General features: G+C 38.2%; 1 protein-coding gene across 13 annotated transcripts in view; it reads left to right on the top strand.

Annotated features, from left to right (window-relative positions):
* LOC105480009 (myosin IIIA) overlaps positions 1 to 24,793 on the top strand; it is a 310,637-nt gene that overhangs the window by 89,814 nt on the left and 196,030 nt on the right. For all 13 annotated transcript variants that reach the window (XR_986226.3, XR_011608191.1, XR_011608190.1 and 10 more), the window contains 2 exons: positions 11,865 to 11,969; positions 12,536 to 12,635. Coding sequence is in view for 10 of the 13 variants with exons in the window: in XM_011738421.3 (XP_011736723.2) it covers positions 11,865 to 11,969; positions 12,536 to 12,635 (205 nt within the window). In the remaining 3 variants the exon portion in view is untranslated. The remainder of the gene's footprint in view (positions 1 to 11,864; positions 11,970 to 12,535; positions 12,636 to 24,793) is intronic.

Below are 24,793 nucleotides of genomic sequence, written 5' to 3'. Positions count from 1 at the left end.
CCATATTGTTTGCTTAGATCTGTAAAATAGAGGATTATGAAATCATTTTTTTTGTCACCACTAATTTTTCCTGGAGTTCTTAGAGAATTGGTATTCATGTCTTTCACCTCACATTCTAGTGTGACTTTAACTGGTCTGTCTTTCTGAAGAGAGCCACTCGTTCCATTTTAGTGTACAATCAATTGTGAGGGTATATCTCCTGCACTACAAGCCAAATCAATGGCTTCTACAGAATTAGAGTACAGTATTTGCAGTTATTAGAGTGAATAGCATTGTTTCTTTTTTAACTATTAAAAATGTCCTGCTTTTGTTTTAATATATATGCTTGTTTTTAAAAATCTAGTAAGTTTAAGTAGTTGTAGTAAGAAAATGATTTAATCACCATCTTACCAGGGTCACAAAATATTGTCTTAGTTTGGAGAAAAGCTTTTCTTGTGAGTATTACAAAAAAACAAAAAACAAAAAAAAACCCAAAAAACAAAAAAACAGAAAACAGTGAACATACAGAAAAAGTTGATAAATTTGAATCACCCAACCTACCCTCCCAAATGTACTTCTGTGTTCCAGAAGACATCATAACCAAAGAAAACATACCAAAACAATCTGTAGAAAAGTGTTGTCAACATATATGACAGCAGATTTAATATTCTCTTTAAAACCTTTTATTTTTTCCCTTTTGACTCAATGTTGTCAGTCTCTCTGTGAAATTCTATAGTACTTTGCACATAATTCTTTTACCACATAACTATGATTCAAGACCTGACATATAATCTAGGTCATTGTGTTTTTCCCTCTAATGAGGGGCTTTTCAGCGTTGGCACTGTTGACATTTTGGCTTAGATAAATGTTTGTTATGGAGCCTTTTCCTGTGCACTGTTGTATGTTTAGCAGCATTCCTGGCCTCTAGATGCCAATAGTAGTTTCACAGCCTTGACAATAAAACGTATTTTCAAACATTGTGAAGTGTCTGCTGGTTATAAAATCTCCCCCAGGCAAAACAAACAAAAAACAAGGAAAGGCCAGGCGTGGTGGCTCACACCTGTAATCCCAGCACTATGGGAGGCCGAGGTGGGCAGATCACGAGGTTAGGAGATCGAGACCACCCTGGCTAACACAGTGAAACCCTGTCTCTACTAAAAAATACAAAAAATTAGCCGGGCGTGGTGGCGTGCGCCTGTAGTCCCAGCTACTCCGTAGGCTGAGGCAGGAGAATGGGGTGAACCTGGAAGGCGGAGCTTGCAGTGAGCCAAGATTGAGCCACTGCACTCCAGCCTGGGTGAAAAACCCACATAATGGTTATAAAATCTCCTCCAGGCAAAACAAACAAACAGCAATAAGAACAACAAAAATCCCTCACTATTCTGATTGTATTTTAAGCCTCTTGAGAAAAGAAGCCGTCCTAGTCATCTTTGATGCACTTGAGCACCTACTCAATGTTTTGCATATAGTAACAATTCAATAAATACTTGTTGATTTTAAAGGAATAAATTATGATTCTTCTAAAGTCCATTTTCTTAATCAAAAGTATTACATTATGAAAACATTTATATATAAATGTGTCAATACCTCACTTGTGTAAAAATGTATTGGTTATAAAATTCAGTCATGAGTAGAATGATTTCATTCTGGAGAATACATTCTAGGGGGACTTCATTTGTATTGAACTTGGATTAATTTTGTGTGCTTCATATTATTTCAGGTCTTTTTTGTATATTCTTGGTGTTGGCAACTATATTTTTAAAACAAATTGATAGACTTTATATTTTGAGCAGTTTTAGTTTTGCAGAAAAATTGAGCAGAAAGTAAAGAGCTACATAAACTTGATCTTGCACTAGTGTGGTACATTTGTTACAACTGAGCCAAGGATGATATATTATTGTTAACCAAAATCCATAGTTTACATTAGGGTTTCCTAGTGTTATACATTTTATGGATTTTGACAACTGTATGATGATCTGTATCAATCATTACAGTATCACATAGAGTAGATTCACTGCCCTAAAAATTGTCTGTGCTGTACCTATTCATCCCTCCCTCTCCCCTGAACCCCTAGCAATTACTAATCTTTTTATTATCTCCACTTTTGCTTTTTCCAGAGTGTTACATAATTGGAATCACGCAGTATGTAGCCTTTTCAGATTGCCTTCTTTCACTCAGCAATATGTATTTAACGTTTCCCCATTCTTGGTGTTTGCAACTAGATTTTAAACACAATTCAGAGTTGTATCTCCTGTTTCTTGGACACTTATCACTAATAGAAAAGTGTACTGTAATAATTTGACATCCATATACCAACCATATCATACATCACACTATATACAAAAATTAAGTCAAAAAGGATCACAGACCTACCTGTATGTAAAACTGAAAACTATAAAGTTCCTAAGGAAATTATAGGAGAAAAACTTTGTGACTTTGAATTAGGAAAAAAAAATTTAGACATAAAAAAGCACATTTTATAAATTTGTTTTAAATGATCAGTTTGGAGCTTCTGCTCTTCAAAAGACACTTAAAATAAAAGGGCAAGCCACAGGGTGGGAGAAAATACTTCCAAAACATCTATTATGATAAAGGACTTATATCCAGAATATATAAAAAGCTCTCAAAACTCAACAATGAGAAAGTAAATAAGCAGTGAAAAAATGAACGAAAAATTGGATGTTTCGCCAGAGAAAATATATGGATGGCAAATAAGTACATGAAAAGATGGTCAATGTTATTAGTCATTAGGAAAAATCTACTCTAAAATCACAATGAGATACTGCTATCATTTAGAATGACTTTGACAGGATTAAGATGGTGGATAGGAGGCAAGACTAACTTGCAGCTCCTACTCAAGACAGACAGAGCAGTGTGTAAAGACTCACATCATGAACTTTTGCTCCAAGAACTACCTACCACAGGAACATACTGGGAAATCTGAGATATTTTGAAGGAACTGGATCACCTCCTCAGGTTTCCTGAGATGCCAGAAAACTGTGAGTCTGCTTGCTTTCTCAATGGGGAGGCTCGTAGTCTGGGGCAAGCTCTCAGCCCTGGTTACCAGCTGGCTGGAAATAGACTGGGTGCTATTGATGGGGCACGGTGGGAGTGAGACTGGCCTTTAGGCTGTGTGGGAGCTGGGTGAGGCCTGTGCATGCCAGCTTACCCCCACTTTACTGGTGACCTGTGTGACTCAGCAGAGGCAGACATAATCTCCCTGGGAATATAACTCCACTGGACTGGGAACTACATCGTCATCCCCCACAGCAGCCACAGCGAGCCCCAGCCAAGGAGAGGGTGAGCTCAGACACACCTATCCCTGCCCCTACCTGGTGGTCTTTCTCTACCCACTCTGGTAGCCAAAGACAAAGGTCTTGGAAGACAAAAACTCTTGGAAGCTCTATGGCCCTGCTCACCACCTAAGAAAACTGAATACCTACCCAGGTGTCCCTAGAGCAAGTTTGCATGCTCTCTATAGGATTGCAGCTGATGTGCTATTGAAAGCACCACCTCCTGGCTGGAGGCCAACCAAGACAAAACCAGTGCACTGAACAAAAACACAACCAAAGACCTTCACTAAGCCCACTTCACTCCCCTGCTACCTCCACCAGTGCAGGTATTGGTATCCACAGCTGCAAGACCTGAAGACGGATCACATTACAGGACTCTTTGCAGACACTCCCCAGTACTAACCCAGAGCCTGGTGGCTCCACTGGGTGGCTGGAAACAGAAGAGCAAAACCAATAACTACAGTTGGGATCTTAAAAAGCCCCATTCCTAGTGAAATGGAGAGAACACAGTATCAAGGGAGCACCCTGTGGGACAAAAAAATCTGAACAGCAGCATCTAAATTCCAGATCTTCCCTCTGACATAGACTACTCAAATGAGAAGGAACCAGAAAAACAATTCTAGTAATATGACAAAACAAGATTCTTTGTCACCTCCAAAAGATCATACCAGTACACCAGCAATGAACCCAAACCAAGATGAAATCTCTGAATTGCCAGAAAAAGAATTCGGAAGGTCAAATTTTAAGCTCATCAAGGAGGCACCAGAGATAGGTGAAGTCTAACTTAAAGAAATTAAAAACATGATACAGGATATGAAAGGAAAATTCTTCAGTGAAATGTTAAATAGATAACATAAATAAAAAACAATCACAGCTTCTGGAAATCAAGGACACAATTAGAGAAATGCAAAATTCACTTGAAAGTCTCAGCAATAGAATTGAACAAGCAGAAGAAAGAACGTCAGAGCTTGAAAACAAGGCTTTTTAATTAATCCAATCAATCAAAGACAAAGAAAAATGAATTTTTTTTTTTTTTTTTTGAGACGGAGTCTCAATCTGTCGCCCAGGCTGGAGCGCAGTGGCACCATCTTGGCTCACTGCAAGCTCCAACTCCTGGGTTCACACCATTCTCCTGTCTCAGCCTCCCGAGTAGCTGGGACTACAGGTGCCCACCACCACACCTGGCTAATTTTTTGTTTGTATTTTTAGTAGAGATGGGGTTTCACCATGTTAGCCAGGATGGTCTTGATCTCCTGACCTTGTGATCTGCCTGCCTTGGCCTCCGAAAGTGCTGGATTACAGGTATGAACCACCATGCCCGGCCAGAAAAATGAATTTTGAAAAGTGAATAAAGCCTCCAAGAAATTTGGGACTATGTTAAATATCCAGACGTAAGAATAATTGGTGCTCCTGAGGAAGAAGAGAAATCTAAAAGTTTGGAAAACATATTTGAGGGAATAATTGAGGAAAACTTCCCAGCCTTGCTAAAAATCTAGCAAATATATCCAAATACAAGAAGCTCAAACAACACCTGGGAAATTCATCGCAAAACATCATTGCCTAGGCATATAGTCATCAGGTTATCTAAAGTCAAGACAAAGGAAAGAATCTTAAGAGCTGTGAGGCAAAAGCATCTGGTAACCTATAAAAGAAAACATATCAGATTAACAGCAGATTTCTCAGCAGAAACCCTACAAGCTCAAAGGGATTGAGGTCCAATTTTTAACTTCCTTAAACAAAACAATTATCGGCCTAGAATTTTGTATCCAGAGAAACTAAGCTTCATAAATTAAGGAAAGAAGGTCTTTTCCAGACAAACAAATGCTGAGAGAATTCACCACTACCAAGCCAGCACTACAAGAACTGGTAAAAGGAGCTCTAAATCTTGAAAGAGATCCTCCAAATACAACGAAATAGAATCTCCTTAAAGCATAAATCTCACAGAACCTATATAAAAATAACACAATGAAAAAGAATCAAGGTATTCAGGCAACAAATAGCATGATGAATAGAATAGTACCTCACATCTCAGTACTAGCATTGAATGTAAATGGCCTACATACTCCACTTAAATGATACAGAGTAACAGAATGGATAAGAATTTACCAACCAAGTTTCTACTGTCTTCAGAAGACTCACCTAACACATGAGAACTCACATAAACTTAAGGTAAAGGGGCCAGGTTTTTCGCAGGCTACATAAATAACACACCTAGTCAAACCAATCCCCTGGGCCCTATGCAAACCAGACACCACCTCCTCCAGCCTCCTGATATAATAAACTACCTTTCTACCTCACACAGGGTTTCTTTTTGTTCCAAGCCCCCTTCCCTTGTCTCTGTACAGGGAAGCTGTTCTCTTCCTCTTTCTTGCACATTAAACTTTTCGCTCCTTAAAACCACTCCACATGTGTCTGTGTCCTATCAGCACAAAACCAAAAACCCTGGTGTTCCTCCAGTCATCAAAGCCATATCAAGACCACAGTGGAATAAAATTGGAAATCAACTCCAAAAGGAACCCTCAAAATCTTGCAAATACATGGAAATTAAATAACCTGCTCCTAAATGATCACTGGTCAACAATGAAATCAAGATGGAGATTAAAAAATTCTTTGAACTGAACAATAATAGTGACACAACCTATCAAAAACTCTGGGATACAGCAAAAGCGGTGCTAAGAGGAAAGTTCATAGCATTAAATCCCTACATCAGAAAGTCTGAGGCTGGGCTTGGTGGCTCATGCCTGTAATCCCAGCACTTTGTGAAGCGGAGGCAGGCAGATTGCCTGAGCTCAGGAGTTTGCAGCCAGCCTGGGCAACACGGTGAAACCACGTTTCTACTAAAATTCAAAAAATTAGCTGGGCATGACGGTGTGTGACTGTAGTCCCAGCTACTTGGGAGACTGAGGCAGGAGAATTGCTTGAACCCCAGAGGCAGAGGTTGCAGTGAGCTGAGATCACGCCACTGCACTCCAGCCTGAGTGACAAAGCAGGACTCCGTCTCAAAAAAAAAAAAAAAAAAAAAAAAAACTTCTGAAAGAGCACAAATATATACAATCTAAAGTCACACCTCACAGAACTGGAGAAGCAAAAACAATCCAAACCCAAACCCAGCAGAAGAAAAGAAATAATGAAGATTAGAATAGAACTAAATGGAACTGAAACAAACAAAAAAATACAACAGACAAATGAAATAAAAAGCTGGTTAGACAAAGATTAACCAAGAAAAGAAGACAGAAGATACAAATAAGCTCAATTGAAAACAAAATGGGAGATATTACAACTGATACCAGAGAAATACAAAAGATTTTTCAAGGATACTGTGAACACCTTTGAGCACATAAACCAGAAAATCTAGAGAAGATGGATAAATTCCTGGAAATATAACCCTCCTAGATTAAACCAGGAAGATATAGAATCTCTGACAGACTAATAACAAGCAGTGAGATTAAAATGGTAATAAAAAAAATTGCCAACCAAAAAAAGTCCAGGATCAGACAGATTCACAGCTGAATTCTATCAGACATTCAAAGAAGAATTGGTATCAATCCTATTGATACTATTCCAAAAGATAGAGAAAGAGGGAATTCCCCTAAATCATTCTATGAAGCCAGTATCATCCTAATACCAAAACCAGGGTAGGACATAACAAAAAAAGAAAACTGCAGACCAGAAGAAAACTACATATCCCTGATGCACATAGATGCAAAAATCCTCAACAAAATACTAGCAAACTGAATCCAACAGCATATCAAAACAATAATTCACCATGATCAAGTGGGTTTTATACCAGGGATCCAGTGATAGTTTAACATATGTAAGTCAACAAATGTGACACACTACATAAACAGAATTAAAAATAATAATTACATGATCATCTCAATAGATGCAGAAAAAGCATTTGACAAAATCCAGCATCGCTTTATGATTAAACCCCTCAGGAAAATTGGCATAGAAAGGAAATACCTTAAGGTAATAAAAACCATCAATGACAAACCCACAGCCAACATTATACTGAACAGGGTAAAGTTGAAAGCATTCCCCCTGAGAACTGGAACAAGACAAGGATGCCCACTTTCACCACTTCTATTCAACATAGTACTAGAATTCCTTGCCAGAGCAATCAGTCAAGAGAAAGAAAGAAATAACATTCAAATCAGTAAAGAGGAAGTCAAACTGTCACTCTTTGCTGATGATATGATCTTATACTTAGAAAAATCCTAAAGACTCATCCAAAAATCTCCTACAACTGGTAAATGAATTCAGCAAAATTTCAGGAAACAAAATTCATGTACACAAATCAGTGGCTCTGCTATATGCCAACAGCACCTAAGCTGAGAATCAAATCAATAACTCAACGTCTTTCACAATAGCTGCAAAAATAAATAAATAAGCTATTTAGGAATATATCCAACCAAGGATGTGAAAGACCTCTTACAAGGAAAACTACAAAGCAGTACTGAAAGAAATCACAGATGACACAAAAAAGTGGAAACACAACCGATGCTCATGGATATGTAGAATCAATATTGTGAAAATGACCATACTGCCAAAAGCAATCCACAAATTCAATGCAATTTCCATCAAAATACCACTATCATTCTTCACAGAACTAGAAAAAACAATCGTGAAATTCATATGGAACCAAAAAAGAGCCCAAATAGCCAAAGCAATGCTAAGCAAAAAGAATAAATCTGGAGGCATCACATTACCCAACTTCAAACTACACTATCGGCCATAGTCACCAAAACAGCATGGTACTGATATAAAAACAGGCACATAGACCAATGGAACAGAATAGAGAACCTAGAAATAAAGCCAAATACCACAGCCAATTGATCTTCAACAAAGCAAACAAAAACATGAAGTGGGGAAAGGATACTCTATTCAACAAATGGTGCTGGAATAATTGGTAAGCCACATATGGAAGAATGAAACTGGATTCTCATCTCTTACCTTCCACAAAAATCAACTCAAGATGGATCAAAGACTTAAATCTAAGACTTGAATCCATAAAGATTCTAGAAAATAATATGGGAAAAACCCTTTTAGACATTGGCTTAGGCAAAGACTTCATGACCAAGAACCCAAAAACAAATGCAACAAAAACAAAGATAGATGGAACTTAATTAAACTGAAAAGCTTCTGCACAGCAAAATAAATAATCAGTAGAGTTAAAAGACAACCCACATAGTGAGAGAAAATCTTCAAAATCTGTATATCTGATGAAGAACTAATATCCAGGATCTACAAAGAACTCAAACAAATCAGCAAGAAAAAAAAAAAATCCCATCAAAAAGTGGGCTAAAGACGTGAATAGACAGTTCTCAAAAGAAGATACACAAGTGGTCAAAAAGCATATGAAAAAATGCTCAACATCACTAATTATCAGAGAAATGCAAATCAAAACCACAATGTGAAACCACCTCACTCCTTCAAGAATGGCCATAATCAAAAACTCAAAAAATAATAGATGTTTGTGTGGAAGCAGTGAAAAGGGAACACTTTTACACTCCCATCAACACCACTATGGAACCACTATGGAAAACAGTGTAGAGATTCCTTAAAGAACTAAAAGTCAATCTACCATTTGATCCAGCAATCCCGCTACTAGGTATCTACCCAGAGGAAAAGAAATCATTATATGAAGAAGATACTTGTACACACATGTTCATAGCAGCACAATTTGCAATTGCAAAAACATGGAACCAGCCCAAATGCCCATCAATGAAGAGGTGGATAAAGAAAATGTGATATATATATATACACATATATATACACATATATATATGTGTATATATATGTGATTGAATAGTACTCAGCCATAAAAAGGAATGAAATAATGGCATTCACAGCAACCTGGATGGAATTGGAGATGATTATTCTACATTATTCTAAGTGAAGTAACTCAGGAATGGAAAACCAAACATCATGTGTTCTCACTCATATGTGGAGCTAAGCTATGAGGACACAAAGGCGTAAGAATAATACACTGGACATTGGGGACTCGGGGGAAAGTGTGGGTGGGTGGTGAGGGATAAAAGACAGCACATTGTGTACAGTGTACACAGCTTGGATGATAGGCACACCAAAATCTCAGAAATCACCACTAAAGAACTTATTCATGTGACCAAACACTACCTGTTCCCTAAAAACCTATTGAAATTTTAAAAAATTTAAATAAAAATAAAATAAGTAAAATAAATAAATAAATAGAATGGCTTTAACAAAACACCTCACAATGTCAAGTGCTGATGAAGATATGGAACAACTAGAACTCTGATACATTGCTAGAGGGGCTGCAGATGGTGTAACCATAGCCGCCATGGGAAACAGTCTGACTGATGCAGAGACAGTTAAATATGTAACCCATAGGATTCAGCAGTTTCCTCTCTTTGTATTTACCCAAGAGAAATGAAAACTTATATTCACATCAAAATCTGTACGTGAATGTTCATAGCAGTTTCACTTATAATTGTCAAAAACAATTCAAATGCCTTTCAGTTTTATAAATGAATAAACAGTGGTTCATCCATTCAGTGGAATACTCAGCATTAAAAAAAAGGAATTAAAAACATTAAAACAGCATTTAGAAAAAGAATGTGCAACATAGATGAATCTGAAATGCATTATGCTAAGTCAAAGAAGCCAAATATTTACTCTTGTATTAACATGATAGTCAATTGCAGAAAGTACAGCCAAATAGAGACCAGACTTTGGAGAAATAGGAAGATAAATTTAGTCTCCCTACAGTGCTTTCTAGAAGTTTAAAAAGCAGCCCTAAAACTTGTGTTTTTTTTTGTTTTTTGTTTTTAACTTTTTTTTTTAGAGACAGTGTCTCACTCTGTCACCTAGATGGATGCAGTAGCTCATTGCAGCCTTGAACTCATAGACTCATGCAGTCCTGCCTCAGCCTACCAAATAGCTGAACCTCAGCTATGTGCCACTATGCCTGGCTAATTTTTATAAAAAATTATTTTAGAGACAGGGGTCTTCCTGTGTTGCCCAGGCTGGTCTCTAACTCCTAGCCTCAAGTGATCCTTTCACCTTGGCCTGCTAAAGGGCTGGATTACAGATGTGAGCCACTGCACCCAGCCAAACTTAGTTTTTTGACTTTTTTTTTTTTTAATAAGCAGCTTGCAGTTTAAAAGATACAATTTCTTTTCAATCAATTGTGAATACTTTTGTGAGCCAGTAGCACTAGGCCACAGTGGAGCCAGTCTGACCTTTTATTCTGCTTCCGGGGCAGCAACACTCTTTTGTTTATGCAGCTAAAAGGGTATTACCCTTCCTGATACATAAGAATAATGCAAATCTTGAGTGCTAGGCTGCACATAGTCCTGTATAACCTGAAAGAAGTTTTCTTTGAATGAAGAAAAACACCAATTATAAATGTGCCTCAGTTTTTTCATCTTTAACATGAAGATGATATTACCTACTTCAGACTGTGGTGAGGTTTAGAGATAATCATATAAACAGATTAGAAATGTGCCTGGCACAAAGTAAGTATGCAATTCATCTTAACTATTATTATCTAATCCACAGTGTACCAAAAGCATTCAGGCCTCCAATAAAACCTAATCACCACATTAGAAAAATTGCATGAGAAAATTTATTCAGTTTTTCAATTTTCTTTCACCTTCTGCCTGGGGTTAGAAGAGAGTCAGCGAAATGATGGTTTCTTTAGTTCCCAAGCAGGTGGGAAAGGAGGAGGCCCAGTACGTCAGGGTGATGGGCAGGGAAACCACAGACAGAAAGGAGCCCTGGGACGTTTGGCAAGGCTGAAGGCAAAGGCTAAAGTATTAGGGATTGGAGGATCAAGGATTTGTGGGGTCAGTGCTTCACTGGGACGTTCTCTTGTTCCAGGGCCATTCATCTAGTTATCTTCCCTTTTCTGTTAATATTTGCTGCTAATATCAGTGTTTCTCTGTTCTGCAAACATACAGCTCTTTAGAAAGTTTTCTGTGGGATTTAATGTTACCTAACTTTGGAGAACTGAGATGTGGAAAACTCCCCTACCATATTCCTTCCTCTTGTTTTTCTATGGGCATTCTCCCTGTTTTGGGGGTGAGGAGGGGAAGGAGGATACTAAAGTACGTATGGGTACATGATATTCTAGATAATTTTCTAAGATATTATTTGTAATACTTACTGTAATAATGTATCCTGAAATTTTTTCAAATTTTTAAATTAATGTACATACAAAATAGTATGTGACTGTGTTTTGAGATGACAATCTATTGCACTATTGATTAAACTATCAGAAATCAATAATGTTTTTAAGCCCTAGATCCTAAAATTTGAGAATGATTTGTAGAATCATAATTCTTATCCTTGAATTTGAAAATCAAGCTCAGTGCATCTCCAAATTATCTTCTAAAAATTAATTCATGTGAAAATTGTGTTCTAGGAATTAATTTTACACAAGTATAAGTTTATATATTCATTTTATTTATGAAACCAAAAAGATAATGGCATTAATCGTTTGAAACAGAACATTGGAACACTTTTAAAAATGTTTTGGAAAACCTTTTCTAGAAGGAACATAAAATGTCACATGTATTTTAATAGCCATCTTAAAATATTCTTGTTTAGCTGTGCAATGGAGGATCAGTGACTGACCTTGTGAAAGGATTTCTGAAGAGGGGTGAAAGAATGAGTGAGCCTCTAATTGCCTATATTTTACATGAAGCACTAATGGTAAGGCAATTTAAATTGTTTGTGCATTAATTATGAAGCAGTTCCAGTTAAAAAAAATGTAGATCCTATTTTTAGAAAAATGTCACTAGTTATACTACATTAATATTTATTGATGCAAGAATATGTGCAAAATGTTACATGTTCAGGATAGCTAATTCTTTTTTTCCACTACAAATCTACTCTCATTGTACCAACAGGATCCTGAATTCTGACCTCTTAAGTGTATTTCTGAGACTGTGATAGTGATGAAGATAGAAAACTAATAATAGGGTTTTTTGGCCATTACCTTAAACAAGTATATGAAATAGTTTCTTCCATTGAAACTCACACATTTGTGATATGATATTTGCTAAGAACTAAGGAACATGCTTTGATTTTGTGAATTTTTATATGATTCAAACTGGAAATTATGTTCTTTGATGTGACTAACTCAGTGTGAAACATTTGAGTGTCTGAATGTTAATTTTATTATGTGTTTCCTATTGATTTTGTACAAGTACATCATCTGAAAATTTTTGTTGTTTGATGCTTTTGTTAAGAGTCATTATATATCTCTCATCGTCTAGGGACTTCAACATTTGCATAACAACAAAACTATCCACAGAGATGTGAAAGGAAATAACATTCTATTGACTACTGAAGGTGGAGTGAAACTAGTAGATTTTGGTAAGTTTTGTTTAAACTGCATGAGTTTTAACTGCATGATGAACTAGTATGGAATGATTTGATCTTTTTCAAATGACCTTCCTTTCTAGGTATTGAAAATAGAGGAAAAATCAGTAATATCTTATTGAGGGAAGAAGTGCAGAGATAATTTGGCAAATGAGAGATTCCCAGAATAAAGGGTGACTTCTTTCAAGTCAGCTAGTTTGTGCTCATATAACACCAGTGTAGTAACATGCGTAGCTGATCCTCTAAAACAGACAGCATCTCACATGATTACTGTAAGCCTATAATGACAATCTCATGGCTCCTACTAGTGATTGCTTTGCAAATGGCCATATATCCAAATCCAGGATTTTGAGATGTGAGGGGAAATTTTCATTATCATCTGGGAGTATTTCCTCCCTCCTAAGGAGAAAGAGGAAAAGATGGTCTCTTTCTTCCTCAGGACCCTTGCGTATCACATAGTGATGCCGGAAACGGCTACAGTTACCTGTGACCAAGATGCTCTGTCCTGAGCAGAAAGCCAACTCTGAGAAAGGCAGAGCTGAGACAGGGGAAGAATGCGGGTGTTTGATAACATAATTGAGCCACTAAGTCAATCAACTTTGGGGGCTGCCTTATCTCTGGACCTTTTGTTATGTGAGATAATAAATAAATAAATTTCCATATTTACTAAACTTTCTTGTGAGAGTGGATGACAGTAATCCTGAAGATGTCTCAGTATCCTTCAGTCATTCTCCTTCCCTTTTGCACTGTAGTTGGGTAAGGTATCCCTCCTTGTGCTTTTGTAACCTGTGTATACTTCCATGTTTGCATGTATCATATAGAATTATAATTATACATTTGGTGTTTATAGATAAAGATACTTAGAAATATAGGTGGACAGACAGGGTCTTTGAGAAGTGGGACTCTGTCTTAGTCTATTTCGTAGACCTAATGCTTTGAGTATAGAAGTCCACTGAGTGTTAGTTGAATGAGTGAATCTTCTTTCATTTTGCATTTTGGAAACTAAAGCTCAGCAAGTTAATGGGTTAATTTTTAAAATTTCTTTAATATCCAAGTAATTTGGCTTAACCCAGGAATGAATTTCAGAGCATCTAGATAGGAATGGATGAATAGTATATCCTCAAACATGCATGTGCATGTGCTTTGATTTTCTCACCTGTGCTTTTGAAAACTACTGAGCAGCAGTAAATTTGTGAATTCCTGATTAATAACTGGGGTGCAGCTAGTCTTTGTTTCTGGTTGAATTCAGAGCCTTGAACAATCTCTCTGGGTTAGTGTGTACTAATAAGGGCTTCTGCTTGAAATTACAACAACTCATTCTTCACTGCTCCACAGGAGGGGCCATTATTCTCTCCAGAAAATCATTTTGGCTATACTGTAAGACAGACTCAAATGGAGAACTTGCTATTTAACTTGGGATCTCACAATTCCCCTCCTCTAAAAAATCGATACAGTAAGCATAGCATAGATTGAAAATGGTTAAAACAAGTATCAATAAACAACTTTTTAGCTATTAAAGAAAAATTTGGTAAACCAGAAGCTTTGAGAAATGTAAATTCCCATGATTTCCTCCAAAATAAACTAGATTAAAAACATACACTTAGATAACAAATAAGGCAACCTTTTATATGATTGTGTTATTGTTGTTGTTGTTGTTTTTGAGGTGGAGTCTCGCCTCTGTCGCCCAGGCTGGAGTGCAGTGGCGCGATCTCAGCTCACTGAAAGCTCCACCTCCCGGGTTCACACCATTCTCCTGCCTCAGCCTACCAAGTAGCTGGGACTACAGGTGCCTGCCACTACGCTCGGCTAAGTGGAGACGGGGTTTCACTGTGCTAGTCAGGATGGTCTCGATCTCCTGTCCTCGTGGTCCACCCGCCTCGGACTCCCAAAGTGCTGGGATTACAGGCGTGAGCCACTGCACCCGGCCTTCATATATCTTTTTAAAACATCATAAATTGGAGTAGTTAACAAAATGAGAGCTTTGGTCTTACATTATTTGATTTATAGATTTTTGGCAATAATTAGAAAAGAGGGCCAGTTGCTTATGAAATGCATTCCTGGTGTCTGACACCAAAATATTATTAATTACATATAAGGTAGTGCTTATAATATTTCTATTCTCCACAGTAAGAGGACATGGATTCAGTTTGCCTATGGCGATTAGTAGGTTGTTGTATGAATTAAAACCTGAGGATGGTAGGGGTGTAAGTTTATATTGAAACTTCTTGAGGGCAGAAAGAACACGATGTGGTAAACCACAACCTGCAGAATCAAACTGAAAATCAATGTCCTCATTTTATTTTTAAATCGAATTTTCAGAGAAAGCTACAGCTGGGAGTAAAGGATTTTAGAATCAATTTTATTTGAATCTATCACTTCATAATTATACTATCAGCTCATTATTGGGTACTGAAGATCTTAGATGACTGTCAGGCACCTCATACTCAGAATGTCCAAAATGGAGCTGTACCACCTCATCTGTCCCTAGAAATCTGCTACATATAAAGAGTTTCTTGTCTTAGAAAGTCGCCTGCATCTACTCGTTGCACAAGACGAAAATCTTAAGCTCATTCTTGAGTCTTCCCTTATTTTCACCTCCCACTTACACAACTTAGTCACAAAACTTGTCTCTCTGTTAGATATCCCCAGATTCCATCTTTACTGTTCCTGCCCTAGTTCTAGCCCTCATCTCTTGCCTGGGCTCCTGCAGTTATACTTTACTGAACTCGGTACATCTTAATCTCCTTCCCTTCCTTCCACTCCTTTCTCCACATGGGGGATCCTTTCAAAAAACACATCTGATCCTGCCACTACCTTGTTCAGTATCCCAATCCCTTGGGGAAAGCTTTTCCTTCTGATCCTCCGTGCTGGCACACAGTAAGCAAGTAATGAGTAATAACTTCTTTATATCTCTTGGTGCTAATTAGGTACCCTCTCTTCCTGTTACCTATTAGTCAGGTTGGCGTCTTTCACTACCTTAAATGCGCCATAATCTTTCCCAGTCAGAGCTCTTACACTTGTAACTTGGAAAGTACTTTGAAATTTATTGATGTGCTTTTTCTTTTTTTTCCTGCCTGATAACATGATCTTCACCCCAGTGTGCCTGAAGCATCACTCTGTTTGGCAGCAGGAAAATATTAACATTTATTCTAGAAGAAATGCAAATTGCAAAAAAAAAAAAATGACTGAGGTAACAGTTTTTAGCATTCAAAAATAGGAATTTATAGCAAGGCTATCTCTTGAGGAAAGCCTATCTCCTGAGGAAAGTCTGTCTAAATTGCTTTACCTTCTCTTTAGCATATGGAGAGTGAGTTTTCAGGGATACACCATAGGGTTTTTCCTAAGTGATAGAAAGAAGGGAGAAACCTTTTCCAATTCTAGGGTCGTTGTGGAAAGAGGAAACAAGGTGAGGCAGGGCAGTGAGATGAGTTTTTTCTTTTTTCTTTTTTTTTGAAACAGAGTTTCACTCTGTCGCCCAGGCTGGAGTGTAGGAGATGAGCTTTTAGAAAGATGACGAGGGCAGGAAGGAGCTCTTACCTTCTGTATTAGTCCGTTCTCACACTGCTATAACGAACTACCTGAGACTGGGTAACTTACAAAGAAAAGAGATTTAATTGACTCACAGTTCCACAAGCTGTGCACAAGGCATGGCTAGGGAGGCTTCGGGAAACTTACAATCATGGCAGGAGGGCAAAGACGAAGCCGGCACATCTTACCATGGTGGCAGGAGAGAGAGAGTGAAGGGGGAAGGGCTACACACTTTTAAACAAGCACATCTCATGAGAACTCATTATCACGACAACAGCAAGGGGAAGTCTGCCCCATGAACCAATCATCTCCCACCAGGTCCCTCCCCCAACATTGGAAATTACAATTTGATATGACATTTGGGTGGGGACACAGAACCAAAACACCACATCACCCTCACACTTTCTACTGCTCTCACTTGGCATTCCTGAGGAAGCCACTCAGAATCTGCCACATTCCTGTCTGGGGTGAGCCACATCATTGCTAACCTGTAGGGGCAGAGTGATCAGTAGGGGAAAGACTCAAGTTAGCTTCCCCCAAACCCTTAGCTTTAGTTTCCAGAAACCTGAAAGTAGTTGATAATCTAGCTGGAGAGTTTCTAGAGGGGGTTTTTCAGAAGTTAAGGGGGATGTACAGTGAGGCACTGAGCAGATCCCCTGGGCCGGCTCTGCTGTGTCTAAATGGGAGTCACAGGCAGACCTAGAGTATTCTCAGCTCCAACTGGAGCAAACTGAGCGAATCTGCAGGAGGAGCCACAGGAAGCCCTGTCTGCATGAGGAACAGACCACAAGCTCCCTGGAGGCAGAGGATAGCCTGGGAGCCCAGTAGGGCACCTAGAGGCTAGGCAGACAAAAGCATATGGCCCTGGAAACTAGAGAGCCACCATGCCCAAGGACCCTCTCTTTTCTCCCTGACACAAGGTCTTATAAGAAGGAGGAGGGGCAGGCATGGTGGTTCATGCCTATAATCCCAGCACTTTGAAAGGATGAGGCAGGAGGATTACTTGAGCCTAGGAGTTGGAGGCCACGCTGGGCAATATAGCAAGACCCTGTTTCTACAGAAGCTTATTTTAAAAAGTTAGTCAAGCATGGTCACATACATCTGTAACCCCAGCTATTCAGGAGGTTGAGGTGGGAGGATTGCTTGGGCCTGGGAGTTCGAGGCTGCAGTGAGCTGTGATTGCACCACTGCGTTCTAGCCTGGGTGACAGAGTGAGATCCTTTCTGAGGAGGGATCCCATCTGAGAAATGGAGCAAACACTTTTATCCAAGACAGACTGAACCCTATCTGAAAGGACTTAGAGATTTATTGAATTTAACTGAGCTTTATTTTTGTTCCAGTCAGTGGGCATGGGCTTGGGGAAAAGCCATAATAGTTATAGGCAAAATGAAGAAATTACAATTTCTCTGTGTATCTAAGAGTAGCTTTTGAACTTTTTGACCAGTTACAAACATGATGCTTTCCCTGCATAGAAACCTTCCCTCCCCTCTGCCCTGTTACATATAAAGTTTTGGTGCCACAAAAGAAATAGCACTCAAATATAAAATTCTCTTTTTAATTCTCAGCAAGGCAAGGTTCTTCTATAGAAGGGTGCACTCTTACAGATGGAGCAGTGGTGAGCGCACACTTGGACAAGGGAGGGAAAGGGGTTCTTATCCCTGATGCATGTGGCCCCTGCTTCTGTGTCGTTCCCCTATTGGCTAGGGTTAGACCACACAGGCGAAACCAATTCTGATTGGCTAACTTAAAGAGAGTGACAGGCTGAGTGGTTTGGCGGGAAAAATGGTTATGACAGAGCAGGTAATGGGAATGAGTCAGGGTGGAGTAGGTAATCGGAATGAGTCAGGGTGGAGCAGGTAATCCGAATGAGTCAGGGTGGAGCAGGTAATCGGAATGAGTCAGGGTGGAACAGGTAATGGGAGTAAGTCAGGGTGGAGTGGGTAATCTGAATGAGTCAGGATGGAGCAGGCAATCGGAATGAGTCAGGGTGGAGCAGGTAATGGGAATGAGTCAGGGTGGAGTAGATAATCTGAATGAGTCAGGGTGGAGCAGGTAATCGAAAAAGATTGCTTTATGAAGAAGTTAAGTGTAAAAGTAGAAGGCAAGGAATTGAACATACTGACATACTGACTCTTTGAAAAGAAATTTAGAACTCATATCTAACAGCACCTAACTAACTTCTGCTTGCCCGAGTTTTCTCCAACACCCTGCACTTCATTTAGCTAACCAGTTGTCAGACTTTATTGTAATCATATTTTATTTGAGTGCTTTCTCTGCTAAGCTATAGATTTCTCTGTCTGGTCTATGACTTTGTCACTTTGTCCCTAGAACCAAGTACAGTGCTAACATTTTGAAAGTACTTAATAAATGAATGAATGAAGGAGAGGGAAGACTTGCCATATAATTGTGTGACAATGAGAAAGTCACACAGAATCTGCAAGGGCATCAACCTGCGCATCTACAAGTGTGAAAAAGTCTCTACCTTCTAGGACTGGTTGCTGTGAAGAGTAAATGGGATGCCAGAGACAAACTACTTAGTATAATTACTGATACTTTGTCATTCAGAAAATCTGAACTGTTACCGTTATTATGAGATAATATCCCTACTTAGCCTATAGCTCAGTGCTGTACACATAGTAGGTGTTTAATAAATAGTTGCTAAATAATGAAAATCTGAGTTTCCAAAAGAGGTGCCTCTATGTTTCCCGAAAAGAAAACAATAACCCCCTGCTAGAATAAATTCAGTATTACCTTAAATATGAAGCTACCTCATTACACTAAAAGTAAGATTCAGTTTGCTAATGCTCGTTATGAATACGGCCTTTAAGAAAACCTTTTAGTTTTTGTTAAGTGGGGTATTCTTTTACAAAACATCACCAGACACCTCAGAGAGCAAAATGACAAGTGAGGTTATAAATATTATTAATGAAATGTATTAGCCATCACTGGTATATGATCAATCAATAAATAATATGACTTCCCAGGAGATGCATCCCTTCAGGCAAGTGAACTAATGTCTGAAAGAAACAATCTTTATCTTGAATAGAAAATGAAAGAGACTAAATTTAAAGGACAGCCCTCAGTTCTCATTTCTGCGGATTTCTCTCTGGGGAACTTCATTTCTAATAGGATACTTAACATTTCAATACAAAAGTACAGAATGTACTTTTTGTGATTTATTTAGACCTCATTCTTATGACAGAATAGTTTATGGTTTTAAATCTCTTATTACCCACATGCCCAATTTTAGACCAAATCCCCAATGCATAATGTAGGTCAAAGAGAAGTTGTGATTTGTTTATTAATAACCCACTTTTTAGCACCAAGTGAGGCAGTACACCCGAACTTAAAAACTATGAAGTGCCCTTCAATCCTTCCTTTCTTTCTGAATAATTTGGAACAAAAGCCATTAGGTGGGAGAAGCAAGCGTGGGAGTCCAGGTGCAGCTCAGGAGGCAGTTTGGAGCCTGAGAGGGGTGAGGAAGGTGTCTGCTGGCAGGGAGTGTTGGGTCCTCAAGTGGGATGAGAAGTGCATCCATGTAGGGTGATGGGGATGACCCTGTATGGGGAAGAACTTCCTGTAGATGAAAAAAGCATCTGCATAGGGGTCAGGGTGAAAAGACTGGTTGCCTAAAGGAGGCCTGATACCATCGGGAGATATACTGAGGACAACAGGAGGCAGGTTTCTTACTGTTAGAGAAAAGAATTATGGTGGTGTTGGATTGGAATTGGAGGTATCAATGTGAACTTACTGTTTTAATATATATAAACAGATACAAAAATAATCGTAATGTGAATGCGTGTGTGTGTGTGTGTGTGTGTACATATTACCTAGCTAATTCTGCTAAGAGGGTGCATTAAGAGAGCACATCTAGCACCTAGCTTTTGGTTTTTAAATGTAATTCTCAACTAAAAGGAATCAAGGATTCTTAGAGAAAGGCTGATTTTAGGGCTCTGTGAGATGACCCTGGAACTTACTGTGCCCTCCAAATAAGGAAATACTCAAATAATGATGGAGACGTATCAGAGGCACACAGAAGCCAACTTGAAATCTATTCTTACTCTCTAGATCTGGGACAATTTGAGCACCAAAATACTAATATTGCTGGTAATGATGGTAATTCACTGAATGCAATAAAAATTCCATTAATCCATACTGCCATAAATACATACATAATTAAATGAATGGGGAGAAGCAAGAGCTTTTCCTTGCAGAAGAATGCTGATGAGTAAAGATAGAAGAAATTGTGTAATTTTAAAATTAATCATTTGGTAACTGTCTATGTAATAATTAATTCATCCAAAAATTTCAATGGCTGCTAAAACTAGTGGGTTAAGTTTTGATTAGAAATAGGGTAGCTTAATTGTTTCAAAATATCTCTCCACAAAATACTAATTAATTACAAAAGAAAGAGGGAAAGATTACAGGGGAGAAGACTGGCAGACACAACCATTAATCAAGTGCTCAAAGCAAACATAACTAGTAATGAGATGAATGCAAACCACACAGCACCTGAGAGGATGCAATGAGAAGACCTCAGCATCACTTCTGTGATGTGCCTGTCAAAAATAAAATCATGAGGGAAGATACAACAAACCCAAATTCAGGAACTGTCTGTAGAACAACTGGCCTGAAATCTTTAAAAAAAAAAAAAAAATGTTAAGTTCATGAAATTCAAGAAAAGATTGAAGAACTCCTCCAGATTGAAGGAGATTAGAAACTTGACAACTAAAAGTAACACATAATCCTGGATTAGATCATTTTGTTATAAAGGACATGTTTAGGACAGTTGATAAAATCTGAATGGGCTCTGTAGAATAGATGATAGAAGTGTATCAGCGTTAAAATTCCTGATTTTGAAGGTTGTGTACGGGAATATCCTTGTTTGTGGCAATTACAAACAAATATATAGGAGTGAAGGGGCATTATGTAGCCCACCTTACTCTCAGGTGTTTCAGGAAAGAAAGTACTTCATAGTTTTCTTGCCAACTTTTCTCTAAGGTTGAAATTATGTGTATGTGTGTATATATATAACATATATATGTAATACATATTAGTTGAATGTTATGAATCTTGAAAATTTAAGAGCTAGTGCTTTATAGAGTGAAATGATACACTGAAAAAAAAAACTAGAAGGAAAACCATTTTAAAAGTTGGCAGAGTTTTTTTTTTTTTTTTTTTTTTTTTAATAAGTGAACACATTATTTCCATTATGGTTTATTGGCAGAGTTTTTGAATGCTCATACCTATATAACACATTAATATATTACTCATCCAGAATATGTTTTTGTACTTCGAGGAGGTGACTTTTACCTTATTTGAAAGGCAAGGTCTTTATAATTATTATATAAAGTTGAATCATGAATAAGTGGACTCTATTTTAGAGCTTTATGATTCAAGCAGAACCTGTGGGCTCAAGAGTTCTAAAACTGACCATTTTTCAAAGTTGAATTAAACTGTTTAACATTGTAGATACTGGTGTATGTTTTAGTCAACTATCTTTTAGTTGTAAGAACTAGACGCCCCAACTAGCTCCCCAAAAAAAAGGCCAAATACAAAAGGCAGTCTCACAAATGAGAGAGCAGGCCCAAGGGACTGGAACTGGGACAGGTAAGTGAAAGGCAAGAGCGGAGACTGCTTGCTTCCTCCTACTCTTTCACTGGAGAAACAGTCCCTTCTCCCTACTCCTCAAGTGCGGGTATGTAGAGCAACCTCTGGAGTTTTTATGTTGCTATCAAGTTCACTCAAAAACAGAAGCCTCAGCCTCCCTTGTTTGACCTCAACACAGCTGTGGACATTTTAGTAAGAGCTACCAAGTGTGCTTCTCTATGATGTGATAACTTAAGGTGAACCAAGAGGACCTTACTTATATTTTAAGAATGACTTCTTTGCTTCTCAGTTCTTCTCATTGTAAAACAAGTGTTTGGAACTAGACCTAAAATATCTTAGTCTGCAGCTCTAAAATTTTAATCTCTGAAGAACTTTAAGTTAATAGAAATTTTGGTGGGCAGGAGAGAGGACAATGGAGGAGGTAAATGGGGCAAAAAGGAAAGAGAAAAATAAGACAAGGTATCAGTGATGATAGTGTACCATGAATGAGAAGTATGCTGTATACTCTCTACAGCTAAGATCCAGTACTGGACATATGTACATATGTACATAGTCATCCAGGATTGAATCATGCAGACAGAGCTGGGTGCATAGTTCATATGTCCAAAGCCAAGAAGAATGCAGCAAACAGTGTGATGTTGAGATCTTTAAAGAAAGCCATTTAATTATCTTTATTATAAGATACAAACTAAGTCTTAAAGAAAGGAAAAGATCTAGAGCCAGGAAGACTGGAGAGAGGATGGACTTCGAAGAGAAATCACATGACTGTTGTTTGGAAAGGTGATTGGAGTGAGCCAGTTACCTTGAGTTGCTGTAGAGACTCATTGAATGTTAAAGCTGGAAAGATGCTTAAATATCATTTGGTATATTAAGTACAGGAACATCAAAAGATTTTTTTATCCTTGTTATATGCAAAATGTCTGAATATGAATTTCTTGATGTGAAAGTATATAGCATCCATGAGATGACTAAGTAGGTTTTTTGTTTGTTTGTTTGTTTGTTTGTTTGTTTGTTTTGATGGAGTGTTGCTCTGTTGCCCAGGCTGGAGTGCAATGGTGTGATTTTGGCTCACTGCAACCTCTGCCTCCCAGGTTCAAGTGATTCTTCTGCCTCGGCCTCCCAAATAGCTGCGACTACAGGCACGTGCCACCAAGCCCAGCTAATTTTTGTATTTTTAGTAGAGACAGAGTTTCACCATATTGGCCAGGCTGGTCTTGAACTCCTGACCTCGCAATCCGCCTGCCTTGGCGTCCCAAAGTACTGGGATTACAGGCATGAGCCACCGCACCCCGCCAAGATTCTCTAAGTAGTTTTTAATCCAAAAGTAATAAAGAATCGTTTATTTATTCCAGTCCCCTAAATTAAACAATGAGAAAACAAGAGCCTACAGAAGGAAAATGACTGGCTGAAGGGCACACTTTAATATTCCATTTGCTAGAGATTTACAACGGTTTTGAAATATACTAACTGAAGAGTTTTGCATATATTTGTTAAATACTATTTAATTAAATAAGATTGTCAACTATAGCATTCTGTTTACTTTGTGGATTATTTTTGTTTTTGTTCTTGAGATAGCATCTCACTCTGTCACCCAGGTCAGAGTACAGTGATGCAGTCTTTCAGCTCACTGTAACCTCTGCCTCCCTGGCCCAAGGGTCTATTTTCATATTAAAGATGATTATTTCTGGCCCAGGGTAGTGGCTCACACTTGTAATGCCAGCACTTTGGGAGGCAGAGGTGTGTGAATCGCTTGAGCCAAGGAGTTCAAGAACAGCCTGGGCAACATGATGAAACCCTGTCTCTACTAAAAATACAAAATAAAAGTCAGCTGGGTGTGGTAGTGTGCGCCTGTAGCACCAATTACTCGGGAGCCTGAGATGGAAGAATAACCTGAACTCAGGAAATCGAGGATACAGTGAGCTGTGATTGCACCACTGCAGTCTAGCCTGGGTGATGGAAGTGAGACCACATCTAAAAAAATTTTTTTTAAAAGAAAAGAAAAGATGATGATTTATATACTTAGTTTACATTATTTAAATAAAAACCATTTTGACAAACTAGAAAACGTAGAGGAAATGGACACATTCCTATAAGCATACAACCCACCTAGATTAAATCAGGAAGAAATGGAAACCTTAAACAAACCAGTAACAAACAGCAAGATTGAACTAGTAATTTTAAAATCGTCAACAAAAAAAGTCCAGGACCAGACGTATTCACTGAATTCTATCAGACATTAAAAGAAGAATTGATACAAATCCCACTGAAACTATTCCAAAAGACTGAGAAAGAAGGAATCCTCCCTAAATCATTCTATGAAGCTAGTATCACCCTGATACCAAAAGCTGGAAAGGACACAACTACAGACCAATTTCCCTAATGAACATTGATGCAAAAATCCTCAACCAAATACTAGCTAACTGAATCCAACAGCACATCAAGAAGGTAATTCATCATAAGCAAGTGGTTTTCATCCCAGGGATGCAGGGATAGTTTAACATATACAAGTCAATAACTGTAATGAATCACATAAACAGAATTAAAACCCAGAACCATATGATCATCTCAATAGATGCAGAAAAAGTATTTAACAAAATCCATCATCCCTTTATGATAAAAACTCTCAACAAACTAGGCGTGTAAGGCACCTATTTCAAAATAATAAAAGCCATCTATGACAAACACACAGCCACCATCATACTGAATGGGGAAAAGTTGAAACCTTTCCCCCTGAACAGGAACAAGACAAGTATGCCCACTTTCACTATCCCTATTCAACATAGTTCTGGAAGTGCAGAGCAATTAAGCAAGAGAAAGAAATAAAGGGCATCCAAATGGGAAAAGAGGAAGTCCAACTTGGCTGTTTGTAGATAATATGATTGTATACCTAGAAAATCCTAAAGACTCCTCCAAAAAACTTAGATTTGATAAATTAATTCAGTCGTCTTAGGTTACAAAGTCAATGTACACAAATCAGTAGCCTTGCTACACCAAAATGACCAAGCTGAGAATCA

This window comes from Macaca nemestrina, chromosome 9 (assembly GCF_043159975.1).
Source record: "Macaca nemestrina isolate mMacNem1 chromosome 9, mMacNem.hap1, whole genome shotgun sequence".
Lineage (NCBI taxonomy): Eukaryota > Metazoa > Chordata > Mammalia > Primates > Cercopithecidae > Macaca > Macaca nemestrina.
This window is presented reverse-complemented; position numbering and strand designations above follow the sequence as displayed.